Source organism: Tripterygium wilfordii, chromosome 4 (assembly GCF_013401445.1).
Source record: "Tripterygium wilfordii isolate XIE 37 chromosome 4, ASM1340144v1, whole genome shotgun sequence".
NCBI classification, from domain to species: domain Eukaryota; kingdom Viridiplantae; phylum Streptophyta; class Magnoliopsida; order Celastrales; family Celastraceae; genus Tripterygium; species Tripterygium wilfordii.
Genome location: NC_052235.1, coordinates 7346430 through 7358615, shown reverse-complemented (window position 1 = coordinate 7358615; position 12186 = coordinate 7346430). Strand labels below are relative to the sequence as shown.

The window sequence follows — 12186 nt, the reverse complement described above, 5'->3', positions numbered from 1 at the left end:
GATAATCTAAAAACCATAATAACACAGTTTAAGTTTTCACGGCTAGTTATATTAAAAAACAGCTTATTCTCTTGTAATGATAAACTTATTGAAAATATATCATTTGTCTCTATATGTCAAATAGGTATCACCTTAATTTTTCTAGTTAACTTATTATTTGAAAGACAAATAAATATTTACCTTTCAATATAGTTGAAGGACAAAGTTGAAGAAATTTTTTTTTTTAAAAAAAAAGAAAGTGAGCAAATATTATTTTTCCCCAAAATAAACCCCTAACGTTTTTTTTTTTTTCAGGCGTCGGAAGCTTAACAACGACGCAATGGAAGCTTAACAACGACGCAGTTAGAGGCTTAATCGCTTCGGAGTTTTGACAAACCGAGACATATGAATCACCAAAGCTCGATCAGTCCTTCCACTCTCTTTGTTTACACAAACGCGGAGGGAGACCGATGGGCGCTTCTTCTCCCACTTCTCTTCTTCTCCTCGTTTACTTTTTACTCTTTTTGCCGAACCTCGCTCATGCATCTGACAAGACAACTCTGAGAGGTAATTATTTTTCTTTTCCTTGCTTTGTTTTGCGTTTTACCTTCATTGATGTGTTTGGTAATGGTGGCCGAGATAATTCGGGGAGAGGATATTAGGGTTTTTTTTTTGCTTTGTAATTGATGTTGTACATGTGTGGGAATGGCTTGTTTTCTTCTTCCGATCTCCTTCTACTGGATTATAATGGAACCAATTGAAGTATTGTCTATGAGACTAATATTAGCTCTCTTCATAGGTTATTTATATCGGTAATGAAAGATAGTTTCCCAGGGGTGGTGAATTTTAGAGGTGACTTTATCGTTTATGTTGTTTGCTTGAATGTGCACAAAGAATTGGATTTCCGTATAATATTTATAAATCAAGTCTGCATTCTGCAGCTGGGCTTTGTTTTGTCAAGTCTGGATTTTTCTTGTACCAGATAATTTTAAAGTGCTAAAATTTGTAGTAAGGTTTATTCAGTATGAATATGCATCACAGCAAGGTTTTTTACTCTTTTTTTTATCAATATTAGTGGCAAGCCATTAGGTGAGCTTAGTCGAACTGCTGTATATATACAGAATAAGTGTGGTGTTGATGGAAATTTATGAGACTGGCATGTGTTATTCGTCAATCATCATCATTTGGATTACTAGGTAATGCCTGGATAAATTGGACTTGTTAGCATGCAGTTAACTATTGCTTCGGTTGTTTTTCAATATCTGAAAGGACTGTTATGAAGGGTTTTGGTGTTGTAATTGTCAAAGATGTCTATGTAGACCTTGTGTTCCTAGTGGATTACTGGCTTACCTCGTTGGGTTTTATTAGCATATGTTTGCTTGATGAACTTCCAAACTTTTGGAGTTGCAGATGTATCTGTTTTGCTGTGGTGAATTTATATATATTTCTTGACATAGCTAATATATCATGTGAATTTCTGTGTGTATTTACAATGATTTTGTTGTTACATGCGTTTTTGTTTCTTGAACTTTTTGCCAGTTTGAATGAAACTGATCCTTGGCACTATGAAGTCTCAGGAATTAACCTAGAACATCCGGTTCTAGATATCACTCCACGTTACATATCCAGGCATTTATCTGTTCGTGGTTCAAAAGATACTTTGTTGTGTGAACGCGTCCAGGTTTCTGGTCACTCCAGATTGACACTCGCAAGTTATGCCTCTGCATTTCGAGTTACCTTGATTCCATCTGTTGAAATTCCAGAGAGACTGCATGGTAAAATTCAGATTTGTTTTCACCGGTAAGTTGAGATTTTTACATTTATTCTCATGTTAGGTTCCTTTGTTTGGATTATCTTGCACAATTTTCGTAAACTTAACGTTTTAGATATTATATGGATTTCTATGTCTCACTCATGGAACATTTTCAGGAATTCTTCAGTTGGATTGTGTCAATGCGAAAAGGATGAGTGGAAAACTCTTCAGAAGGGGCTATGGAGCTCTGTCATGTCACCTTATGTGAGCAGATATGTTGATGTGAAGTTCAGTGGTGATATATCTGGTTCTGTCCGAGTTTCTGTTGAAGAAGGTCTGGTTCCCCATTACCCTCCCTTTTCCTTATTTAGTAGCTAGAATGCCTGTCTTCTATTGTTTCAGTTTCCTTTAGATTGTCTGTGGCCTGACATGTTCATGTTTGTTCAGATTCTCAGCGGTGGCGTCTCCTGTTTCTAGCTGTGGGATTCGTTCTACTGCTGTCCGCTCCCATTGTCAGCAGTTGGGTTCCTTTTTACTATAGCACGTCAATGGTCATTGGAGTTCTTCTCGTTATTATAATTCTTCTTTTCCAGGTATCAAATTTAGTGATTTTTCCCTTTAATGTTACTAATGCTGTGGAGTTTTCTCCTACTTTTGAACTAAGAAATAATTGCAATACATTGGTTCGACAATACTATAATTCCAGCTTTCTGGTACTAGTAAATCTAAATCTTATAACTTATAAATGTTCTGGATGTATGGTCCTCCTAAGTTACCGTGGCCTATGAATTGCACTGAAATAAAAAGAATTGCACAGTGTGGCTACCATCCCACATGACTTGATTGGGTTTTACATACTTAAATATATGGATCTGTTTTACTTGGAACTGTTTTGTTTTGATGGTTATGTTGTTGATAACATACTTTCCTTTTAGGAAACTTCTCAGCTTGAAATTCTTTTTTTAGTTGTTGTTTCCAAAGATAATGAAAGCTCCACTTTGTAAAAGAGAATGAACTTTGCTTACCATTGTTTTGATGCATTATCATTCAAGGGTTCTATATACATGCACAAGTGTTCCTAGATATGTTTTATCAATGGTGCATCTTTTTATTTCAGTGCTGGGTATTTCTCATAGATATCTTTTATTATTGCTCAGTGTTCTGTTTTACTTGAGAATTGAGATGTACTCATTGTTAATTTGTTATTATATGGGTATAATGACATAGGGAATGAAGTTATTGCCAACTGGAAGGAAAAATTTCTTCTATCTTACCATATATGGATCACTGGTGAGTATGATTTTACTTTGGCCTTATGTTACACTTTCACCTAATCTGTAATGTTTCATTCTAACATGTGTTTTACTGTTTATTGTTTCAGGTTGGAGTGGGTTCTTTTCTCTTACATCAATTCTCGATGTTCGTGAATTCTGTTCTTAATAGTTTTGGGCTGAGTGAAGAGATGTACAATCCGGTGAATTCCTGCTCCCTTTAGTTGAACTTTCTTGCAATGTTTTTGACCAACATGATCAGCATTTTTAGATTCAAGTTGTGGTTGCTTTTTCAACTGTATGTTGCGTGGTCAGTGAAGTATTGTTATGCTAGTGTACTATAAAAGTGACAGTAAAGGAGAGAATATATTAATTTTTGTATTTAATTTCAGTCTGATATCCGTTCTTTTTAGTATTTCTGGTATGGGAAGGGGTTGAAAGAATCTAATTTATTACTTATGATGTGATATCTTTCTGTAATTTTAAATTTTCAGTGTTATTAAATATCTGTTTGGTATGCTTCATTATGTTGTAACTGTTTGACAATAATTATTCTCCTTGTTTCTCTTACAGGTCTCCATATTTGTACTAGTAGGAATTATTCTTGCAGGAGCAGCTCTAGGTTACTGGATGGTCAGGAAATTTGTAATCTCCAACGATGGAACTGTGGATGTTGGCATTGCGCAATTTGTGAAATGGGCAATGCGCATTATTGCTGCCACCTTAATCTTTCAGGTGCACTATTGCATTGATGTTCCCTGCATACATTATTTACATGTAATGTTTCATAGTACATATTGATGCAGCATGCCTAGCTGTGCTTTATGTCACTAGTTTTCCTATAGATTGAAATATGTTTTACTTGGACATACATGGCGGCATCAGCATGCATATAGCTAATAATCTAAAGATGACTTTGACCCCCTTGTTACCAGTACTTTCACTGCATAATGCATCAGATTCTGAGGCCTGGGTTACATTGTTTAGAACTTGTTATCATGCCTACTTTCTTTCTTTTTTCTATTTGCGGAGCTGATTTTCTATTTTATTGGCGTATCCTCTTTCAAAATTTCTTTTTAAGTACATTATGTCAATAGCACATGGTATGTCCTCGCTTTCCCGTGCAATGCTGTATAATCTCAAGTTTTGTTTTCTTTTACTATTTGCAGAGCACTCTTGATTCTCTTCTAGCAATGGGCTCCTTTGTAACCTGCTATGCAGTGTGCTCTCTGATAACTTCCCCAAAGTGGTTTCATTCAAGGTAAGCTCCTCAGTTCCCTTGGTACTTCTTAGAAAACTAATCTGACATTTAGGAACTGTTCCTACTGGAATGTTATGTTTACCCTCTTCATTTAACCATTTAATAGCAGAAATGTGAATCATGTTTTACTTATTGTGCATTTGATAGGCCATTAGAGTAGTGGGTTTGACCATTGATCAAGGGTTTTTCTGATTTTAATAAAGCAAGAATCAAGCATAAAAGGATATACTTCTTTTTTCTTAATTGGTAGAATAAAGAAGAGACGGTAGGCTCTGTTTGCTATATTATTGGGAATATGGTTTCCCTCCTGCGATTCATAGATTTTTCATCATACTTCATGCATACTTGAACTAGATATTTGTTGCTGACCATCAAACTTTCACTTATATATGCAATCTTAATCTGTCGACAGTAAAAGGACAGGACGGGTGATGATGAAGCACAACCATGCAGAATTTCTTGGCAGGTCCCCACAAAATGGCTCTGGTGGGAAGATGTGGAACAGTCCGAAGCGTTCATATGCTTGGTCTGATTCTCCTGTAAAAGGTATTATTTTCTGCTGCCTTCCATGTTTCTTTTACGTTTCTGTACATGTTTACTTATTGTTGTTGGATCTATATGAGATTTTGTAGTTCACCCCATAAATCCGTAAATAATGAATAAGATTAAATTGTTGTTTCATTACCTATGGTAGCTTTGCTACAATCATTTCACGCATCTAGCGAGGCTTTGGGCCACGGGACTTTCAGCAACCCTTCATTAGGATCTCTTACAATTTATTTTTTACCTGTAGCAGGTGTGATATCGTCATCTACTCATCCAGGGACAAGGACTAGGCGGGATTACTATTCAACCTTCCACCAGATGCAAATGCGAAAGAAGTTCACGAAGAAAGAGTGGGAAGATTTTACTGAAGTATCGACTCGGCAGGCTGTAGCTGAATTGTCTGCATCTCCAGAGTTCACTGATTGGATCATTAATAATGCTAACCGAATACAGCTCGTTCCTGATGACTATAGTTCAGATAGTTCAGAGGAAAGAGCGGGAAGTGAGTCGGATTCCACAGACGAGAAGACTAACGTAGGTAGCTGCAAGCAATTCAGGTGGTTTAATTGGTTTTGTGACTAGAGTAGTAAGAGATACACTGAAGCCACAGATTTAGGAAAGTTAACATCATGTAGCTTGATCGAGAAATCTCTGTATGGTTTCTGCAATTATTCAACAGTGTAAAAGTGGGTTCTGGTGTATGTCTGTATGTAGGTAGATTTAATTTCTACTGAATATTACATGGAGCTGAAAGACCATTGCATGCTTTCATTGTGAGTGGATGTTGGAAGTTTTTTTGTTCTTTATAATCAAAGCCTCGATGCAGTGTTTTGCATGATTTGTTATGGATAATAAGACCTTGGCTTGGCTTAAAACTTCAATAATTAGTTGGGTGTGTAATGAATAACCCCACTAAGACTGCACAATAGATCACAAACCATCGGATCGATAAACACAACGCCACAATTCTTGAATAATCGAACTAATTGGAGTCGGGTAGTCTCTTCGCACTGGTACGAATACGAAAATAATGAAAAAAAATTGAATTCGATTGTCAATTGCTCCTATCGGAAATAAAACCTGTATGGTTTCATAAAATCGTTTCCCGATCAACTAAAGCATGTTTTACATGAAGAAGATTTGACTCAGCATGTTCTTTTCGATATGGATAGGAGAAAAACTTGACTCGATATTCCCATTGAGATTGCACAATAGATCACAAAATCATTTGCGATCAATACTTTTTGGTAGCGCATAAAAAAAAACCCATTAGGTTTGGACAATAATTCACAAACCATGCATGTCACTAATAGAAAATTCACGCTTCTTAAGATGATTGAACCCTAATACCAGAGCATGATCCACGAACACTTACCCGTAACTTTTTATTTAAGCTTTCCATCAATGATTCAATCATGTCATTTATTATTACAAGAGAATTTAGTTGAATTCCTATTTTGTTCTTTCTGTTTTAGTCAAAATATCCTCTCATAATATATAATTTCTTGAATGTTAAAAAAAAATTCTTCTTTGATCTACTTAAAAAAAATGAAATCATTGAATGCAACTATATTTGCTGTAAGAATTTATATTGCATAATTTGAATAATTGATTTTAACGGTATTATTAATTTCCGTAAGCTTAGCTATGTCCAAACACGGCCTAGTCACTTAGTCAGACCACGCTGGACAATGACGTGGGTCCCACCATTGCCAGAGCCAGTGGCCTAAACCCTTTCCCTTTCTCCAAACAAAAATTTCACCTCGATTTCCTACGCTTTCTCACCTCCCAAACGCCTCTCATTCTCTTCTTCTTTCCTTCATGTACCCTTCCACATCCAGCTCCGTTACGGAGACCATCAACGGCTCCCACAGGTTCACAATTCGTGGATATTCCCTGGCCAAGGGTATTGGAGTCGGAAAATACATCGCCAGTAACATCTTCACCGTCGCCGGCCACCAGTGGGCTATATACTTCTTCCCCGACGGCAAGAATCGGGAGGATAATTCCGCTTATGTCTCCGTTTTCATCGCGCTGGCCAGTGAGGGCGCCGATGTCCGGGCCTTGTTCGAGCTCACACTGGTGGACCAGAGTGGTAAAGGCAAACATAAGGTGCATAGCCACTTCGATCTATCTCTTGAGAGCGGTCCCCCGACCTTGAAGTACCGAGGCAGCATGTGGTGCGTACAATTTATCTGTTGTTGTTTTTCATTTGGTTGCTTGGCTTTTTATATATACCGTGCATCTTTTTTTTTTGTTTATTCTGGTTTCCATACGGCAGAAATTTTCATAGACAATCTATGGGCCTGAGATATTCAAAATAGAAGAGGCAGGAGCTTACTGTATATGTAACTATAAGGTTTTAATCTGTGTTAGAGTAGGGGGTGAGATAGGTGACAGGCATCTCCCTCCTAAGCCAGGCCTGCTAGAAGAATCAAGAGATCTTTACTTGGATCTCTTGAGGATAAATAAGGATATCAGACTCGGAAGATGAGGTTGATGGATATTCCAATATCTTACTGAAGTGCATGTGCAAGATATTATGGAAGATGCGTGTCATGTAACAGTAAATTTTGGATGTTTTGTGTTAGTTGTTCTAAGTTGTAACATTGTGGAGTTTATGAGTTGGGGAGTGATATCATATGCGGTGGTGCTCCTAAGATGATAAAGTACACAACTCCTGTACACAAAATGCCGCAGTGGAAGGGGTCGGGGACAAACAAGATGTAAGCAGATTTTACCCCCACATATGTAGTGAGACTATTTTTAGGGATGGAACATGTGACTTCTAGGTTGCACCCCTGCAACTCTATGACTAGGCCACATGTCCGCATGGGAGGGGCTCAATAGAGTTGACATACCTTAATTTAATTAAAACCTCGGTAAACAACTGTCATGAACTACAGTACTAGGATCTTGCTGTGTAGGTGGGGTTGAGGAAGGGCGAGATGTATGCAGCATTAGTCCTATGGTGGAGAAGCTGTTTCTCATAATTGAACCGATGACCTTTTGGTTGCAAGAAAGCATAGGGGTAAACGAAAATTCCTAATAGTTTTGCATACTAAAAGTAGAGGATTAAAAATGTCTTGGGGTATAGTTGGGGGATCATTGGTGCCAGTTGTTGAACTTACATGCCAAGTATATGATCTTTATTTGAAGGGAGTATCGATTGCTTTTATGAATATTGAGCTTTGGTTTTAATTACTGTATGACATTCAAGGTAAGGAAGAAATTTTTTAAAAAAGGATAAAAATTTGCATCTCTGGGTGGGTGTGCATGTGACCTGTGTATGCTTGTGTGCTCGTGGAATGGTCTGGCGCTGCCCGTGTTAACCTTTTGTTCTAATGTTCTTTATTCTTTACTATCAGCAGTGGGTGGTTATGTTAATCCACTGCAATGCTATAGTTAATTTAGCATGAAGCTTTGTCAGAGATTTAACTCTTATCATAAACAAATATTTTTATGATGAATTCGTTTGTTTTTTGGATGATTGTTGATTCTTTGTTACCGGTTACTTATTCATTGTTTTTGCTATCCAGGGGTTTCAAACGATTTTTCAGACGAGGATCGCTTGAAACATCAGATTTTCTCAAGGACGATTGCCTGGAAATTGACTGCACTGTTGGTGTTGTAGTGTCAGGAATAGATCGCACAAGATTGCATTCTGTGCAGGTCCCTGAGTCTGATATTGGAACTCAATTTGGTATGTTACTGGAGGATGAGGTTTACTCTGATGTTACCTTTATTGTGTCTGGTGAAAAGTTTCATGCGCACAAGTTGGTCTTGGCTGCTCGTTCTCCTGTATTTGAAACTGAACTTTTCAACACAACGGAGGAAAATAATCATGAGATTGTTGTTACGGATATGGAACCTAAGGTTTTTAAGGTAGCATTTGTTTAATCTTCCTTTTTTTTAATATAATGAGCTATATATTGAATTATGTGGTTTTTCACAGCTCTGGAGCACATAGTAAGTTGGTCCCCATTTTTATGAAAACTTCTCTCATGTATCGCCAGGCTTTGCTACACTTCATTTACAGAGATACTCTGGTTGAAGATAAGGAGCTGTTGGAATCAAGTTCATCTTTCATGTCATCTGTATTTGACACATTAGCTGCAAAGCTGTTAGCATCGGCTGAAAAATATGGTTTGCCTAGACTCAAAATAATCTGTGCATCTGCACTCTGCAAGGATGTATCTGTTGAATCTGTTCCCCATATTCTGGCACTGGCTGATCGTTACCATGCAACAGACCTGAAATCTGTTTGCCTAAAATTCGCTGCTGAAAACCTTGTAGGTACGTCAGTCCAGTTTGATTTGCCTTTTTCATGATATCTTCCATGTTCAAAAATTTGTAGAGTTGTGCTAAGTGCTATAATGTTTTGCTTCTGTGAATAGGTTACATAGTCTTGCCGCATGTTTTTTCAAAAATATTTTACTTCCTTTACTGGCATGGTAGATGTATGAAGTACTTTTGATGTGTGTAGGAGTTTTTTTGTCTTCTCTCATGCAAACTCTGAAGCTATGTTCTTTTCCTTGTCTGCATATTGACTGATTTTTAAGCTTGAACCCCCTTTCCTTTCTCTTTTTATGGTCTTAAGCTCAAATTTAGTTGGGATCAGTTGTGTGGTTGCACTAAATGTTCCTTTTCTTTTCCAACTAATTATGGTATATGCTTTCTTCCCTCACCATATCTGTCCTGAGAAAAAAAGGAAATATGTGCAGGAAAGGGGAAACTGTGCATTCCTATTGGGATCGGATATCCCTTTGGGTTTGACAAAACAACTTTAAATCATCTGTATAGTAACACCATATGCATCACATCTTATGGGATAGGTCCATCTGTTGTGCATAACATGTTAAAAAGTGTTTTGGCCCCTCCAGTCTTCCATTTATTTTTTAAATGCCAAAGTGTGGTCTCGATAAAAGCCTCAAATGAAGGTTTAATATTGTAGTAGGTTCTGGCCTCTCTACTCCATCTGATGAGGGTTTATGACTAGTGATGTGTTTTCTTTCATCACAGTACTTTCTTATCCTAAATCAGGACTTCCATTTGTAATGGGCCGTTGATAAAGCCAGAATCTTGTCAAAGATGTCACTGGTTTCCCAGGAATATATGTTTTGCCCCATACCTTTATTATCACTCGTGCTAGCTTTACGGCATCATGGTGAACCCTAAGCCTGTCCCAAATTGGAGGTGGTTTTCTAGATGCATCATTGCCCGTTATTCCGTAACATTAGTGAGGGCTCTTGATATCCTGGGTGCAAATTGCCGTTTCTATTTATAAGTTAATTTACGGTCCTGTTGGATTCATGATAAACATTGCTTTCTCTTGGTGTGAGAATTTTGATTAACAATTAGGTTATGTACTGGATACAAAAGCTGATACTGACTCCAGGGAGTCCACAGAATGTACAATACAGTGCTAGTTATTGGTTCGAGATTTGTCTCCATATATGCTTCATCATGGAGGGAGTGAAGGCCCTCGTTGTATGAACTGGAAATAACAGTAGAGTACACAAGTCTGTTAAGATAACAATCCGAGAGAGTTGATGATCAGTCTGAGCATTTGTAAGGAGAGAGAGTGGTGGCATCAAGACACAAAAGTTGGTTGTTTCTTGAAATTCTCCAATTGGCATATCTTTTGATTCTCTTTTCATTCATAATATTTTAATGCAAATATGTAATATTCCTTGTCGCTTAAACTTCTGGCTTCCTCGTTCTCTGACTGTCCCTTTTGATGCAGCTGTTATGCGCTCTGATGGGTACAAGTATCTCAAAGAGAACGGCCCATTGCTGCAATCTGAGCTCCTAAAGATGATGGCAGGCTGTGGGGAAGGATTTAGCGAAGGGGGGAAAGGCCAAAGCACGTGGGCACATTTATCTGATGGCGGCGATACAGATGATGCCAGTGTAAGGCAACAAAGCTGGGGCAGCGAAGGGGAAAGAATTGAAAGATTGGGTGTCCCCCTCGACGTCATTGATCCAGGCAGGAGTCCTAGCCAAGAAGGATAATAATATCATAAATGATGGTATTAACCTTGTCTTGTCCAATGACGTCAATGTTATGAGTTGAAACAGATATTGTGATACAAGCAAATAGCGAGAAGAGAAAGGATGGAAGGTTGATTGAAACACTAACTGCCTTGTTTTATAATGAATGTGGTGCAGATTGGTTAAATATATCTTTCTTGAAGTGGGAAATATGTAATCAGCAGGAAATTATGGTGTTCATCGACCATCAGAGTTCACCTTTACAGACTAATGCAGTCCAAATTTTGTCCATGGATGTTTGAACAAGTGATGTGCTTCTTGCTGGAAAAAAGCAAATAAGATAATGTAAAGCTAGCTTGTTTAGATGCTTTTTCTAGGGACCTGTACAGTGATAGAATTGCACGATATAATCTAGAGGTCAAATGTTCAATTTATGGAAACATTATAGTCTATCCACATATTATGTGGAGGTAGAGTTTGTGTATATCTTATTTGTCTTTGATCCTGCCTATTACGAGAATTGTTTACCTTTTACCTTCTGTGGATTGATGTCGTCATCTTATTTAGCTAACTTTATACCTGAAATGTAAGTTTTTGTAGTTTTGTTCATCAATGAGTTGTGATCTCACGTGAAAATTAAGGGAGGAACAGTAATAGATAAGGAGAATCTACCGTTTAACATATTAAGACTTTTTTTTTTAGGTTTAAGCGAGGATGTTGAGCTTGGAAGAACAAATTTGTGAGAGCTTTGGTTGGCTCAGAGCGAACAATGTTTTAATGTGTTTGGGCTAGTGGGTGTTACAAATTTATTAGTCCAACCCAATTGCTAGTGATTGGATGTAGTAATCATGGTTGTCAAAATCTCGATTTTGATGGTACGATCTTAGGTAACCAAAACGATTCGAATCGATGTAAAATTCCAAAATTGATAAGGATCTACCGATCTTACCTTACGATTTTATCCGATTTTATCAATTTTATGATTTTATCGAATTTACCGATCTTAACCTTTATAGACTTATGGAGTCATGGAGCTTATGGGTTGTGGTCTATTAATCATGTGCTTATGTTTCTACTCTTAGTTTTTGTTGAAAAATTGATTCTAACCTACTAACATGATATAATCTTGCATAATTATTGTGCTTGCTTTTCATAGTTCTCAGGAGGTCTTAAAAAATTATAATTTTATGAAGTATTAACATGTCTATAAATAAATAATAATCACATTTTTGAATTTTTTATTATCTATAAACTATAGTCTATTATATAATGTTAATTATTTATTTAGAAATAAGTAATTATATTATTTTATATTTATTTTTTAAATTTTATAAAATCTGACGAACTGACGATATTACATGCATTCCACCTCTGTTATGTAA

General features: G+C 37.0%; 2 protein-coding genes across 5 annotated transcripts; both read left to right on the top strand.

Annotated features, from left to right (window-relative positions):
• The first annotated feature begins 268 nt into the window (after positions 1 to 268).
• On the top strand, positions 269 to 5648 carry LOC119995909. Of its 3 annotated transcripts, none has more exons than XM_038842383.1 (10): positions 269 to 546; positions 1557 to 1779; positions 1909 to 2066; positions 2180 to 2325; positions 2960 to 3022; positions 3114 to 3206; positions 3577 to 3738; positions 4173 to 4264; positions 4677 to 4810; positions 5058 to 5648. In XM_038842383.1, exons 1-10 carry the CDS (start codon positions 450 to 452, stop codon positions 5390 to 5392), a joined length of 1503 nt encoding a protein of 500 aa, XP_038698311.1. In that variant the 5' UTR covers positions 269 to 449; the 3' UTR covers positions 5393 to 5648. The 3 variants fall into 3 exon arrangements, with proteins under 3 accessions (XP_038698311.1, XP_038698309.1, XP_038698310.1); XM_038842381.1 differs by having other exon boundaries at positions 1551 to 1779; XM_038842382.1 differs by having other exon boundaries at positions 270 to 546; positions 1551 to 1779; positions 5061 to 5648.
• Positions 5649 to 6553: 905 nt separating this feature from the next.
• Positions 6554 to 11343, top strand: LOC119997628 (BTB/POZ and MATH domain-containing protein 4-like). 2 transcript variants are annotated; one of them, XM_038844771.1, is made up of 5 exons: positions 6554 to 6990; positions 8350 to 8695; positions 8827 to 9106; positions 10557 to 10842; positions 10982 to 11343. In XM_038844771.1, the coding sequence occupies exons 1-4, from the start codon at positions 6632 to 6634 to the stop codon at positions 10823 to 10825; spliced, it is 1254 nt and encodes a 417-aa protein (XP_038700699.1). In that variant the 5' UTR covers positions 6554 to 6631; the 3' UTR covers positions 10826 to 10842; positions 10982 to 11343. The 2 variants fall into 2 exon arrangements, with proteins under 2 accessions (XP_038700699.1, XP_038700698.1); XM_038844770.1 differs by having other exon boundaries at positions 6555 to 6990; positions 10557 to 11336.
• The last annotated feature ends 843 nt before the right edge of the window (positions 11344 to 12186 follow it).

Excerpts from the sequence above, each read along its gene's own strand:
- LOC119995909 (XM_038842381.1), top strand. The coding sequence starts at position 450 with ATGGGCGCTTCTTCTCCCACTTCTCTTCTTCTCCTCGTTTACTTTTTA. Across the intron at positions 3,023-3,113 it reads TTACCATATATGGATCACTG|GTTGGAGTGGGTTCTTTTCT; the intron begins GTGAGTATGATT and ends TTATTGTTTCAG. Across the intron at positions 3,207-3,576 it reads GTGAAGAGATGTACAATCCG|GTCTCCATATTTGTACTAGT; the intron begins GTGAATTCCTGC and ends TTTCTCTTACAG.
- LOC119997628 (XM_038844771.1), top strand. The coding sequence starts at position 6,632 with ATGTACCCTTCCACATCCAGCTCCGTTACGGAGACCATCAACGGCTCC. Across the intron at positions 6,991-8,349 it reads AAGTACCGAGGCAGCATGTG|GGGTTTCAAACGATTTTTCA; the intron begins GTGCGTACAATT and ends TTTGCTATCCAG. Across the intron at positions 8,696-8,826 it reads TGGAACCTAAGGTTTTTAAG|GCTTTGCTACACTTCATTTA; the intron begins GTAGCATTTGTT and ends ATGTATCGCCAG.